Below are 15,427 nucleotides of genomic sequence, written 5' to 3'. Positions count from 1 at the left end.
TGTTTGCACAGGCACAGGGCCGGGCCTGACCACACACATGTCATTTTTACATGACTCATCCAAAATAAAAATAAAAATGCCTAATACAGAGTATAAGTCGTAGATAAAGTGTCACCAAACACTAAGCACCTTAAAATAGTAAATGAAGTTTTTTTTCCGCACTCCTTAAAAATAGCACAACACTACCACAAATAAAATGTTAGATGAAGCGCAACTAGTGCAATATCTAAGGGAAAATTTCTCTATATAAATAATTCAATCTTAACATTAATCATCAACTCAATCACAACATCAATCTTCACTTCAATTATTTCTTATAATCTTCAATTCATTCGGTTAATCACTTTCATATTCAAAGGAAATGGATTCCAACAAGGCAAGCTACAATGCTGGACAGGCTAAGGGCCAAACTCAGGTTTTCATACTCTTCTTTCATATATTCTCTTTAATTTGATATTTTTTCAAGAAAAAAATTAATAATAATAACCACACTAGAAATTCACCCATAGAACCTTGAAAATTAGGATTTGAATCTTGGTGTTAACATCCAAATTAACAATATCTATTTTACTAAGATTCGCAAATCTATTAATTTGATTTCTTAATAAATTTAAAGCTAATTATTTTTCTTAATTTTGTATATTAACATATTGATTTTATGTATTTTTGTGTTGATAATAGGAGAAGGCTAGCAACATGATGGACAAAGCTAGCAACACTGCTCAATCTGCCAAGGAATCAATGCAAGAGGTAACAAAATTTGACTTAATTTCAAAATTAATAATATTGTATAAAATAGAATCTATCATCTTTAATTTAGGAATTGAATGTAAAAATGTTATTAATTATATTTTTTTTGTTATTATGTGTAGACTGGTCAACAAATGCAGGCAAAGGCACAAGGAGCAACTGATGCTGTGAAGGATGCAATGCACAACAAATAAACTAGTTATATTTGATGATTTATGAATCTGTCAATTTTTAATTAGCTTATTTTAAAAAAAATTGTTAAAGAGCATTTAATATTATATGATAAAAAATGGTATCTCTTTTAGTTTTTGGGATTTATTATTTTTTTAGGTTTAGGAGTTTTGTGAATAAGACACTTTCGGTCCTTTAGGACTATGTGATGTAGTTTTTACTTATTAATTAATGAATTTTATATTTAATCATCTTCTCTTTTATTTTACAATTATTACTAATTAGGCTGAAAATTCATCATATTATATTATTGTTAACTCCTTATTAAGGTCAAATATTTCCGTCAAAGTATGCAAGATCTTCAATACAACATTCTACTAAAAAAACACATGCCTAGACTTGGTTCACCAATCGAGAAATTTGTGTCATGTAATCGTTGATTGTCTACTTTTCCTCCATTTGAATCAATTCAAGCTGGCCTTTGTGAGTTTGTAACCTCACAACCTTTGCTTTATCAACTCCAACATATTCCTTTTTCAAGAATTCTCACGCTTTCTTCGACGATTCGCAATCACCAACCTTTTTGAACTTATCACTATCCATACATTGATGGATCACTATCATCGCTTTAAAATCTTTCTTCTTCTCTTCCTTATGTGTTACTCGTTGTGCATTCGTTGCACCTTTGACAAGGGGATTCACCCAATTCTTTATCACTTCGAGAACATCTTTTGTAAGTGCGGAGTGTGCCTAAGATGGGGTGACTTAGGACTTAAAAAACTACATCCGGTTTTTATGAATATTGGTTATATCTTTTCTAATTATGTTAGGCGATGAAAACGGTAAACTGCAGAAAGTAAGGAACACCAATAAATTATCCTAGTTCCCCTTCCAATCCGAGATTATGTCTAGTCCCCTTACCACATGTAAGGAATTTTATTATTGTTAGAAGAACAAGTTATCAAAGACAATCCTCTTGAAACTTGTTTCAAAGGAAAAGAAAATAATCATCCATTTTCTTGTAACCTTGTCTCCAACAATCCTGGATGACAAGTAAACACACCTAATATCAAACAATCCTTGATACTTAGGAATTTGTAACACAACAATAATTTGTATAAAAATAAAGTTTGTATAATGGACAAGACATAACCAAAGGACCAAAGTCTTCTTCTCTTTCAAATATGAAATATCAATATCATAAACTCTATAAGTGCTCAATGATGCTTTTAGAAGGATATGAAAATTTTCTCAAAAAGAATCTAAGTATGGAAATTTGTAATGAAAAATATGTAGAGATTTTTATAGAATTTTGATTGAAAGAGGTGTTATGAAAACTAAGGTGTTTGGCCTTAAATACATCCTAAGAAACCTCTATGAATTAATGCAAAAGTTTAAGACATTTTTATGAAGGTTTGCAATAGTTTAGAATGACAATGGTTTATGAAAAGACATAATTTTGAATTATGTACATGACTTTTTAAGTCGGTTTAAACAATAACCTAATTTAACAAGTTCACAATGTTTTTCTAATTTCACATTTAAATACTGTTTCAGATCGGTACGAATTGTGGGAGTTTTTAGATGTTGTTACGACGGTTTAAAATGCCACAATTTACCAAAAATAAATTGTTTGAAAAATTGAAAAATTGTCTAAGTATTTGAACTAACCTTATGCAACATCTATTGATTTATCCAAGTCAATATACTATATTTGAAAGTGATTTAACATGGTTTAAACATGAAAAATTAATTTTCCAATGCATGATACAAAATATTTTAAGCACTAAACAATGTATACGATACGGAGTTCATATACCTAATATGATGAACCAAATCTTGTGAACCAAGTCATATCTTCATAGATCTTTTTCCCCTTCTTTGATAAGGTAGTGTTTAGTTTGTATTCATTAAAACATGTTGAAAACTTTTCTTCACATTCTCCATCTTTTTGATGACGACAACCATGAAAATTGAGAATCATAATATTGATATTTTTATAAATACTCGATTTCACAAAAACTCCTCCTTACTCTTATAACCATATGCTTGAAAATCTCCCGCTAAACTTGATATCTATTTCGTGTTTTATTTCCTATAAAAGTTAGTGAATAAAAAAGAAAACCAAAGCGTACAAGCATATATAATAATATACTTTTCTCCTCCCCCTTTGGCATTATCAAAAAGAAGGAAAAAAAAAGATGAAAGTAAAGGTAACAATATAGAAATCATGGACCATAACTTATAAACCATAATCTATGGAAACATATAAAATATTTTATTTTAAATGAATGATACCATATAAGTCAAGAAGGAAATAATTATCACAAATAAACATACATAATTTCATATAGTGATATGATTGACAAATTATAATGAAAATTTCGTGTACCTTGGAATACTTCATGTAATATCATAGGTGGTATTGATGGATCTTTTAGATGTCGTGTTCGTTCAAAATTCCAAGTTCTCTCTGAATCTTGAAGAATGGTTCTTTAGAAAGAGGTTTTTAAAAATGTTTGCCAATTCATTATGAGTATCCACAAATGTTACTTCCACATCTCCTTTAAGTACATGATTACAAAGAAAATGATTTTGGATGTCTATGTGTTTACTTCGAGAGTACATGACCAGATTCTTTGTTATGTTGATTGCACTTGTGTTATCACATCATAAAGGAACACATCCAAGATTGAGCCCATAATCACGTAGTTGTTCCTTGAGCCATAGAATTTGAGCACAACAACTTCCTGCTGCGATATTTTCTGCTTCAGTCGTGCTAAGAGCAACACATGCTTATTTCTTACAAGACCATGATATTAATGCATTTCCTAGGATATGACATGTACCACTTGTGCTTTTGTGACCAGTTTTACAATCTGGATAATCCGAGTCAAAATAACAAACTAAATCACATATACTACCTTTTGGATACCATAAGCCGATATTTGTTGTTCCTTTGAGATACCTTATGACCCTTTTATGGAGGTGAAATGAGATTCCTTTGGATTAGCTTGAAAGCATGCGCAAAGACAAACACTACACACAATGTCACGACGGCTTGCAATCAAATATAGTAATGAACCAATCATCTTAAGATTTTGGGATATCAATTGAAACACTGAATTCATCTTGATCTACATATGTTCCAGAATCCATTGGAGTAGCCATATATTTACAATTGTCCATATCAAACCTTTTCAAAAATTCTTTGCAATACTTGGATTGGCTGATGAAGATGACATTCTTTAATTTCTTAATTTGTAGTCCAAGAAAGTAGTTCATTTTACCCATCATATAAATCTCAAATTCTCCTCGCATCATTAATGAAAATTATTCACATAGATCTTTTTTTGTTGATCCAAATATGATGTCGTCAATGTAGACTTGAACCAATAAAGTGTTATCTTTGATTTTCTTAATAAATAAGGTTTTTATCAACTTTACCCTTTTCAAATCCTCTTTTGCATAGAAAGTTTCTAAGTCTATCATTCCATGCTCTTGGTGCTTGCTTTAAGCTATAAAGATCTTTCTTCAACTTAAAGACATGTGAAGGATTCTTGAAGTCTTCAAAACCGTTAGGTTATTTGAAATAGACTTCCTCATTGATGTATCCATTAAAAAAAGGAGCTTTTGACGTCCATTTAAAAAAGATGGAATTTTAATGAACATGCATAAACAAGTAATAAACGAATAACTTCTAACCTTGCAACCAGAGCAAAAGTTTCTTCATTGTTGATTCCTTCTTGATTATAACCTTGAGTCACCAATATTACCTTGTTTCAAACAATTATACCATTCTCGTCAAGTTTGTTCTTAAACACCCATATGGTACCTATGATATGTTTATCATTTGGCCTAGGAACAAGTTCTCAAACTTGATTTCTCTCAAATTGATTTAATTCCCTTTGCATAACAATTATCTATTTATTATCTCTTAAGGCTTCATCAATTTTGGAGGGTTCTATTTGAGAAACAAAAACCATATTCAAGCAAGAATATTTGAGATTAAGTCTTGTTGAAACTCCTTTGATTATGTCACCAATTACTTTGTCAATTGGATGATCACGACAGGTTCTCCATTCTTGAGGATGATCACTTTGATTTGTCTCTTGTTGTGAAACTTCTTGTTGGTGTTTCGGTTGATTCACATTGTTATCTTTGGTAAATTCATCCCAAGATATTTATAAAATGTCATCATCATCATCACAAACAACTATATCTTCCTTAGAGGTGTTAGATTCATCAAAGGAAACATGTATAGATTCTTCAATAGTTAAAGTTAGTTTATTATAAATTCTAAAAGCTTTACTAGTGAGGGAGTAACCAATATACCTTCGCCGAATTTCTAGTCAAACTTACTGAGATTGTATTTGTAATTGTTGATGACAAAACAATTGCATCCAAATATATGAAAGTGGGCAATGTTTGGCTCTCTTCCTTTGAAGATGTCATATGGAGTCTTTTTCAAAATTGGTCTTATAATCACCTGATTACTTACATAACATGTCGTGCTAAACGCATCTGCCTAAAAATAATTAGGTAGACTTCAATCGCTAAGCATTGTTCTTGCAAGTTATACTAAGGGTATATTCATTCTTTCTGCCACTCTATTTTGTTTTGGAGTCTTTGGTGCTTTAAAATTATGAAAGATAGCACGTTCTTCACAAAATTATTCAAATGATGCATTTTGGAACTCCCCACCATGGTCACTTCTAATTGATGTGATCTTTGATGGTTTTTCATTTTGAATTTGATTTACATACTTCTTAAATGGTTTTAAAGCATCACTTTTTTGCACAAGAAACAAAGTCCAAGAATATCCAAAAAAATCATTAACAATAACTAAGGCATATACATTATCTCCGAAGATTCTCGTTCTTCATGGACCAAACAAGTGCATGTGCGACAACTGAAGTGGACTTGTTGTTGATACCACATTCTTTGGCTTGAAAGTTGGTTTGGATTGTTTTCCTTTTTAACACGGATTGCATAAGTTATATTTGACAAACTTTATCTTGGGTTAACCAATGACTACATCATGTTTGGCTAATTCATTTAAATGTTCCATATGAATATGGACTGCCCTTTTATGCCAATGTCATGAGTCATTATTGTTTACTATGAGACATTTTACTTTCAAATATAAATCATCTAAAGACATTGTCATACCCCAAAATTTGCCCATACAATTTCTCTTATACAAATTCAAATCAATACACAAAGCTCCAGAACACACTCTCCTATGCAAGGCTCTAAAACTAGGGTTTAACTTATTCAAAGGAAAATCAGTGAATCAATGGCTCCAAAGCATCTAACATGGCTCAATATATTCTACAGTACCTCTATGACAAGCATCAAGGCCTATCTCAAAGTTTTGGCCACTCAAAAATTCAGAAAGTCAACAGTCGACTGGTTGACCTAAAAAGTCAACTGTGGTCAAACTAAAGTCAAAACTCCTGATTTTTTGTCAAGATCCTCATTTTGAAGTATCATTCACCATTTGATCAAGATTTGATCATGGTTCATCAAGGAAAGATCAAAAATCAACAAATCAAAAAGTTTCTAAATTAGGGTTTTGTATAGGAAAAGTCAACTGAACTTTGACCAGCCATAACTCTCACATGGAACATCAGAAATTTTCCATCCAAAGCTTATTTTGAATGAAATTTGATTCTCTACAATTTTGTCTCTCACATGCCAAGTCTAAAAATGCTTCATTTGAGAGATATGGACTAAAACATTATAGGTCATTTTCAAAAATCAACAAAAAGTCACTTTTTTCAAAAGGACCCACAAGGAGCATGGAAAAGAATTTTGATATGAGACCAAAGACATTGGTTAGAGGACTCTCTAAGGTTTCTAAAAAGCCTTAGAACACTTCCATACCTCAAAAACTGAGAGAGATAGGCCTTGTCAAAGTTGGATTATTTTGGAGGGAAAATGTGAAAGAATTGAACTATTTTTGCAAATGGGCCCAAGAGATTTTGATTCAATCCTTATCCACAAGCTATCCAAAGCCCAAAATCTCTTTTCCCACGAAAATATATGATTTATGTGATTTATTTTGATTTTTTATTCCAATTAAAAAGAATTAAAATCATATGAATCAAAAGAAAATCAAATATTTTACAAAAGATATGATTTGGAGCTTTTTTAATCATCAAATATATTCCAAAACCAATCCAATTTCGTGCAAGAAAGAATTGAAGGAGATTGAATCAATATTGGACAATTTTAGAAAGTTTCATAACTTATTTCCAATCAAATTTCTCAAACAAGCAATCAAAGATTTAAAAGGATTTGTTCTTGTTTTGTTAACCTAGATTACTCTCTTATATAAACACAACTCATAGCAAGCCCTAGGGGACGAAAATTCTGCCTCAAGAACCATAAACCCGAGCTTGAAGAAACCAAAAAACTCAAATTCGATTTTGAAGATTGGGGGCGATTCAACCGATTCTGAGTCTTGCTATACCTTCCTTGAGGATCACTGAAGGTGCCTGGACATTTGCACGCAATCAACACCCCCAGATTTGCCTCCTATTAACAGAGGAGATTAGGGTTTCGTTTTAGGGTTTCTTGTTACAGGAACTCTTAAGCCAAATTGAAGCTATGTTCGCATTCGTGAGGCCCTGACGAACCCATGGGTGACCTCGCGAAGAATTTCTATGTCTGTTTGCTTGCATTCGTAACACACAGGGCTATGGCTACGGAGACTTCCGTCGGTAAAAGCCTGAACCAGGGCTAAAACGACGGTTGGGGGAAGAAGATGACTGCGTGTCATCATCTGGTTGGCCCAAAAGCGCGCGCGAGAATGTTTCAAAACTTCAAGAATCTGGCGCATTAAGACACACGTGGTACAATGTTCCTTCATCATCCCGGCCATCCATTCCATCTCCAGATTGATCCAACGTGCCCAAGGCTGCAGGCGCACCATGAACCTCATGCGAGCGACACACACGATCCCAGCTAAGTTTTCCACTTTTTTTTTTAATTTTTAATTATATAACATGTTTTATTTTATTTATATATATATATATATATATATATATATATATATATATATATATATATATATATATATTATACATCATTTAATTTCCTTTTTTTTCCCTTCTTTATAATAACAAAACAATTATAATTAATTTCTAAAAAAAAAAAAAACTTTTTATTTATTTATTTATTTTATTTATTCCACATACTCATTTATTTAATTAATATATATTTATCATATTTATTTATATTATTTATAATAATTTTATTTTCTTGATTATATTTATTATATTTATATATTTATTTTATTATATTATTTATTACTTATTTTATTATATGTTCATAATTCATATTTATCTGGTTATAACTCTAAAAAATTCCTAAAAATTATTTTTTACACTCAATTTTATTTTCTCATCCCGATTTAATTAATTAGATCGCGAGACCAATAATTAATTAAATCAATTTATCATTACACTCAATTTGAATCCTAATTAGGGTTTGCCCTACACTGAATATATTTCTTTTTTCTGTGCCTTTCCAGGTTTGGCTGTACAAATACCTTCCGACTGAGTGCCACGTCAAAGAACGAAGCTAAGTTCTAATTTCTTCTTATTTAATATTTTTCGCCTATTATTTTGTTTTAATTAGGGTTTGATTGCCCCTGTCAATGAAATCCCTCTACACTCACTTCCTCTTATTTCTCTATTCAATTATCAGATGGTCAGAGTCAATGCTTCAATCTACCTCCAATTCTCAACCTTCATCAATCGAAGCTAAGTTTCTTTTACCCTTTTTTCTGTATTGTTATGTTTTTTTTAGGGTTAACCCTAGTTGCCTCTGAACAAATAATACACTCACTCTCTTCTGTTTATTCTTTCCTTTTCAATTTTCAGGGTTTATTGACCGCCAAGGCTACGAGTGTTGGTAACCCTAAACCCTAAAACCTAACTTCAATATTTTATGCTTTAATTATTATTACTTATGTCAAACCCTATTAAGGGATCCGCTGGTTACAATTTCCCTCCCCCATATCTGTTTTGGTTATATTATTTAAATGCGTGGTTAGTAATCCTAGGGAGTGCAACCTTTGAATTGAACATAGAATCACTAAATTTACAAGATAATATATTTGAATATAATCACATGATTGATGCACAAACGCACACTTTTGGGTAACCTCTCTGTTGCCTTGTTGCCTGTTGCCTTGTTGCCTGTTGCCTTGTTGCCTGTTACCTTGTTGCCTTGTATTTTGTGCAGAATAGCCAGTCCCTCGAATACGAGGATACCTCAGCCATGTTGCCTCGATTAAAGGTCATGGTCCCTAATGATGCTGCCTTCGATACACTAACATGACCTCGACCCTCGGAAGTTGCCTACGGAAAAGGCTGAGGTATCTTCTGGTTGCCTACGAAAGGCTATTCTGATCCTTCCCCTTAGACTACCTGCCTCTCTATGGCATGGGTCAGTCTTTGAGCGAATGATAATTCGATGACCCTTCTACCTCCAAACGAAAGGCTTCCTGCCCTCTTATGGCAAGGACTGACCCTTTCATTCTGAAAGGCTAAAAAGAGACCTATCATCTGAGTTTAAGGTAATTGCCCCTAATTGCCTTGCCATGCTCTATTTTCTATATTCTTTTCTCAAAATTCTTCAAAAGCTGGCTACGCTCATTTACGAGCTAAAGTCCATTTTTCCTCTTTCATCTACATTTTCTGAAAACGAGCAAGCAAAGCAATTAAGAGCCCATGGAAAACCATGGATGCAAAGGGTGCCTTACACCTTCCCTTTGCATAAATTACCCCCCGAACTTAGATTTCTTTAAAAGGTTTTTTTCTGTTTCTTTTAGCCTTTCTGAATTTGTTTGGATAAAATAAAAGTCGGTGGCGACTCATGCTTAACCGCAACATTTCAATAAAAAAAAAGTCAGTTCACCGTATTACAGAACTGGCGACTCTGCTGGGGATAATTTCGATAAAAGAGGGGTTACCTTAAAAGTTTAGGAATCACTTAAATGTTTTCTATTGTTTGTTTTGCTTGCTTTAATTTTGCAGGGCTGTTTTGGGTATTCTGCTGTGTGAAAGATCCTAACCCGGATCTGAGTACCTTAGGTAAATGGCATGAGATCAATGAGACTGCACAGCGTATACTGATGTGGTTGATCTGATGGCCATCGTTAGTGTGACACATTGGTTTGTCCTGGTGTTCCTTGGGATCCGACCTGAGGAAATGCTTGGCTGCCGCGTGGTGTCATTAAGCACTAATTCGCCCTTAGAACCTTAGTCGAACTTGACTTTGGCCTATTAGAAAGTAGCGAGATGGCTGGCTTTGGTTCCGACTGAAGTTGGTTGATACTCGAAGCTACACTCATATGGACTGGACTTTCAGGACCTTTTCGGTTGGCGATTCGATTGCCGAACTGAGATAAGCGCCTTCGAGAAAGGTCAATGATATGAGCTCCCTAGAACCCGATCTTTATACAGGACAGGTTTGAACCGACTAAACTTCAGGGGGAGGGTACGCACCTCTGGACTACATGCAAGCCTAAACTTAAGGCAAAATTGTGTGACTTGTTTGTGTTTGTTATCTACTTGACATCATGACATCATAAACATCATAAGCATCATCACATCATGACTAACCATTCGAGGACCAAAGAATTCATCTTTGTTCTGTTTTGTAGGTCATGGAGACTAGAAACACCATTCGAGTTAACTTTGTGAAGATACCTTCCGAACTGAAAGAGTTGGTATTAGAGATTCCTGGAGGTTCCCGATTCTCTGAAAGGCATGGTCTCTTGCCCAGTTTAGTTACTTCAGGTTTTGACGAAGAAATGATGAGTGTACTATTTCAATTCTTCGATCTCGAGCATCATTGTTTTACTTTCCCGGATTATCAGTTGGTACCTACTATGGAAGAGTTTGCTGACATACTTGGACTCCCCATCCGAGATCAGATTCCGTTCACTGGTTTGGAAGAAATTCCAAAATTGGAAGTTATCGCTCCCGCTTTACATCTTAAGAAGTCTGATATTGATGGTCATTGGGAAACCAGAAGTGGAGTCAAGGGATTCCTCGCTAAGTTCTTATTCGGAAAAGCTCGCATGTTTTTGAAGTCCATGAGTTATCAAGCCTTTGAAGACGTATTGGCTTTGCTCATTTATGGTTTGGTATTATTCCCTAATCCCGATCAATTCATTGCTGTGCACGCTATAAAGATATTTCTGACACGCAATCCAGTTCCTACCTTGCTTGGAGATATCCTACACTCTCTTCACACTCGTACTATGAAGAAACGAGGGACTCTTATGTGTTGCATACCTTTGCTATCTAAGTGGTTTATTTCGCACTTTCCTCGCTCAGTAATGAGGAACGACCAAAGGCTGAAATGGCATAAAAGAATAATGTCACTTTCTCATTCCGATATCCGTTGGCTTTCTTTATCCAAGGAGAGTTTTTCCATCATCGACCGCTGTGGACAATATCCTAATGTGCCGTTACTTGGCATACGAGGGGGTATTACTTATAATCCTTGTTTGGCCTTACGACAGTTTGGTTACGCTCGAAGAGATGGTCCTCATCAGATGCTTTTACAAGGGGTTGTGTTTGATTATGAAGATGATACTCAAGATCACCGCCGGAAGTTTATACGAGCATGGGATATGGTGAACAGAATTGATAGCAAGAGCTTGGGGCAAAGAAACTCCATTCCTTTGGGGCCTTATCTTAGATGGGTGCGCACTCGTGCTCAACGTCTCATCATGCCTTATCCATATGTCCTACCTGTGATAGTGGAGCCTGATTGCGAGGAAAAAGTTCCTCAAGTTATTGCTCATCCAGACATGCCAACTGACATCGAAGAATTAAAGAGATCTTGGATTCAATTAAAGGAAGAAAGAGACACTTTTGAAGCTCAGTTTCGCGCTAAAGAAAAGAAAGTATTAGAGCTCACAAAACTGCTTCAAGCGGAGCAAGGCATCAACAACTTCATCGGTTCAAAAAGGAAGCGTCCATGGGAGACTTGAAGACTTTTGTTTTTATTACTTTATTCCTAGTTTTATTTTTAGTTTTATACTTTCACTATTGTAAAAGATACTAATAAAACAAATTGCAATTTCTTTCCCTTAAGTATTATTAATAAAGTTTCTTCTGTTTTGTTTTAAACAAATCTGAATTCCAAGGTCCTCGAAAACATTGCATATGCATAACCATATCATTCATAAACATCGCATCACAAGTTTCACAAAAACAAATGCCTCATTTTCCCGCTGTTTATTTCAGCAAGGAAATGGATCTCGAACAATCTATCAAAAATCTTCAGGCTCAGAATAACCAGTTCCAGAAAATAATCTTTCACTTGGCCAAGGGGCAAGAAGAATTAAAGACACTTCTGGCCGAGAAGGAGAAGGACCAACAAAGGGAGCAAGGTGTGCAAGATAAATGGAAATCCAAACCTAAGCGGTCATTCACTCCGTTACCCATGCCACTGTCTCAAGCTCTGCAACAACTGCTCAATCAGAAATTGATAACTCTATTGCCTCCATATTCATTTCCTACTAATCCTGCTCCTGGGTATAAGTATCATGCGAGATGTGCTTATCATTCGAATAGTCCTGGTCATGATACAGAGAATTGTGGACCGTTGAAACACAAGATCCAAGACCTCATTGATGACAAGATTATTGACTTCAACTCACCTGAGGAACCTCATATGGCTAATGCTGGGTACAATCGGAAAGGTCGCAATGAACCCAACCAATCTGTGGGGACAATTCTGATCTCTACACCAGTTCCACAACAAAGAAGCAAGTCAGATGCACCTAGGCGTCAGTTCACAAAGATCAATATGACGTTGGCTCAGGCATTACGACACTTGTTGAAGTCAAAGTTGATTACTTTGAAGGACCCTCCGAGGAACCCTAGTACTTCTTCTTCTCGTTATAATCCTAATGCAAGGTGCGCATATCACTCTAATAGTCCTGGACATGACACCGACAATTGCTGGACATTGAGGAACAAGATTCAAGATATGATCGATGCCGGTGAACTTGAATTCCCTCATCCCAAGACTCCTGTAGTGATCACTTCTCCCATGCACAATCACGACAAGACTGATTAATGTCATAGTGGATGAACTTTAGATCTTTAGATTTACTTTCATTTGCAATTTCTATTATGTTTGTTTAAACATTCAAATTATGATAGACATTATCTGTTTTAATAATCATCATCAGTGCATTGCATATGATTGTCTTGAATAAATTATTTCGTTATCACTCATATTAAATTATGTCTTTATTTTGCATATGTTTTTTTGATACTCAACTCCTGCTAAAGTTATGTACCTTTTGAGGGAGGATGACGAAAACGATACCGCAACCTCATACAGTATGCTTTTGAGCGGACTATGCTGACGATGTACAGGCATTGTTTCAATTCCTAAACAATGGAGATATAAGGATGTTAATCCCTCGTCAACCCCTTTTGAGCCTAAGGAGTAGAAGTTTCTTTCAAGTACTAATTAAAACCCTTGATCATAACCTGGGGCAGGGTAGTTCTCAGTTAATTTGGTTGTGCATTCTATTTTAAGAGAATCATTCAGTACACCTTTCAACAAAGGTTTCAGTCACAAGCGTTCATCCGCACACATCAAAGAAGTGTTAGAGATGTCAATCAAAAGCCAGTGATGGTTCATCAATCATTAAGCAAGGCAGTCAATATCTTTCAAAAAAAAAAAATGAAAAAAATGAATGAAAAAACATATATACAAAGAAAAGCCTGCTAAGTCAAAATCAAAAAGATGACTTAGGCAAAAATCAAGGCATCCCGCTGATTGTAAGCTCAAAATAGACAGTTCAGGCAAAAGTTAGGGATATCAAAAAGATGAAAAAAAGAAGTCAATAAATTCCTGAACAACACAATGTTGTGACTACCAAAAGGAAGAAGTGACTGCCATCTCAAAAGTTCTCTTTGCTTGTGAACCATCATCATTATCAAAGGTGCAAATCCAAAAGGCTCTTGGAACCTGAATGCATAAGTTGAATTAATTGAGCTTAGGACTGAAGATCATCACGAAGAGGGGTGGGTACAATCAAATTTTGAGCCTTTATCCATTGTTTCTTAAACCGTGAACCAAGCCACGCTACAACCCTTGAAAGTCCTAACTGAAGCATGGTTAGTTCGAAAGCATATTGTCACAACAAAGGTATCCCGACTCCTTAAGGTTTACCACAAATGCTGAGTTGGTATTTCATTTTTTACAAACATCATATTTTTACAAATATCACGCTTTTACATCTTCTGTTTTAATATTTTTCGAAAACTCAAGACAAATGTATGCATTGCATCTCAAGAATTCATTATTAAACAAATTCTGCTACATAATTTCAAATGTTAGCATCAGAATGAATTTGCATAGGGTATGGCTAATGACTCAAAGTTATCCCGACCAACACAGATTACTCCAAGAAGCAATGTCTCCTACGTATACAAGGGGCATGGCACATTTTTCCCGATCAATCTGGGGCAATCAAGTCAAGATTCCGAGAATCTCTCAAGGATGCCAAAACAATCAGGGGCATCATACTAAGTACTAGGGGCATGTCGCCCATAGTGCACATCTCACAAAGTCCTCGCGAGGCGAATATTTCCAAAGTTCCTACTAGTAGGGGCAAATCTCTACAAGTCCAGTTTGACATCTGGATCAATACCCAGTGACATGTCCTAATCAAGTCCAGCAGTGGTAGTTACTATAGTACTGGGGGCAACTTTCAAGACACCCATGTCACCCCACAGAGTCGGGTTCACAAGATCATATCCCCACAGAGTAATCATTAAGAAGATATCTTCAAACGCTCTCGACAAAGACATGGCTCCCCAACAAAGTTTACATCTTCAACGCTGCTGGTTCTCCAACACTTTGATCTTCTCCAACATGGGTTACTAATACTTCTGTCCCCAATCAGGGTCCATCAAGTTACTGATGATCCCCAAGCAAGAATCATACATTCCCAGCTGAGCATCTTCAAATAAGATCAGACATCAAAATCACAAAGACATAGAGATTTATTTTCTCAATCAAGAAAACATAAATCATGTTCACATATCATATGTCATAAACATATTCATACATTGCATACATTACCTCATAATGAACTCATCCATAACATACAAAGTTTCTCATTTATTTTGAGGGATTCATTACATAATACATGCATCATGACATTGCATAAAGACTAACTATACCTATTGCAGGATACAGGTACAGACAAATGAACGAAATCTCCAACTTTCCAAGATCTAATTCAGCTACTACGAATGGTACTGACACGGTCAACGCTCGAAGATCTAATTCATTTACCACGAACGGTAATGACACGGTCATTTTCAAAGATCTAATTCAGTTACTACGAACGGTACTGACACGGTCAACACTCAGAGATCTAATTCTATCATCACGAACGGTGTAGACACGATCAATGACCAACTAAGTCTAATTCAGCTACTACAAA

At 34.9% G+C, this 15,427-nt stretch overlaps 1 protein-coding gene across 1 annotated transcript; it reads left to right on the top strand.

Moving 5' to 3' along the window:
• Nucleotides 1-284: 284 nt before the first annotated feature.
• On the top strand, nucleotides 285-1,126 carry LOC131647370 (late embryogenesis abundant protein 2-like). The gene is made up of 3 exons (XM_058917269.1): nucleotides 285-415; nucleotides 682-750; nucleotides 873-1,126. Exons 1-3 carry the CDS (start codon nucleotides 362-364, stop codon nucleotides 942-944), a joined length of 195 nt encoding a protein of 64 aa, XP_058773252.1. The 5' UTR covers nucleotides 285-361; the 3' UTR covers nucleotides 945-1,126.
• The last annotated feature ends 14,301 nt before the right edge of the window (nucleotides 1,127-15,427 follow it).

Source organism: Vicia villosa, linkage group LG2, assembly GCF_029867415.1.
Source record: "Vicia villosa cultivar HV-30 ecotype Madison, WI linkage group LG2, Vvil1.0, whole genome shotgun sequence".
Taxonomy (NCBI): Eukaryota; Viridiplantae; Streptophyta; class Magnoliopsida; order Fabales; family Fabaceae; genus Vicia; species Vicia villosa.
The sequence above is the reverse complement of the archived record's forward strand: the minus strand, read 5'-3'. Positions and strand labels throughout refer to the sequence as shown.

What these genes read in the sequence shown, in the direction of transcription:
- LOC131647370 (XM_058917269.1), top strand. Translation starts at nt 362, where the DNA reads ATGGATTCCAACAAGGCAAGCTACAATGCTGGACAGGCTAAGGGCCAA. An exon ending in AGGCTAAGGGCCAAACTCAG is followed by an intron (nt 416 to 681) that starts GTTTTCATACTC and finishes TGTTGATAATAG; the next exon opens with GAGAAGGCTAGCAACATGAT. An exon ending in CCAAGGAATCAATGCAAGAG is followed by an intron (nt 751 to 872) that starts GTAACAAAATTT and finishes TATTATGTGTAG; the next exon opens with ACTGGTCAACAAATGCAGGC.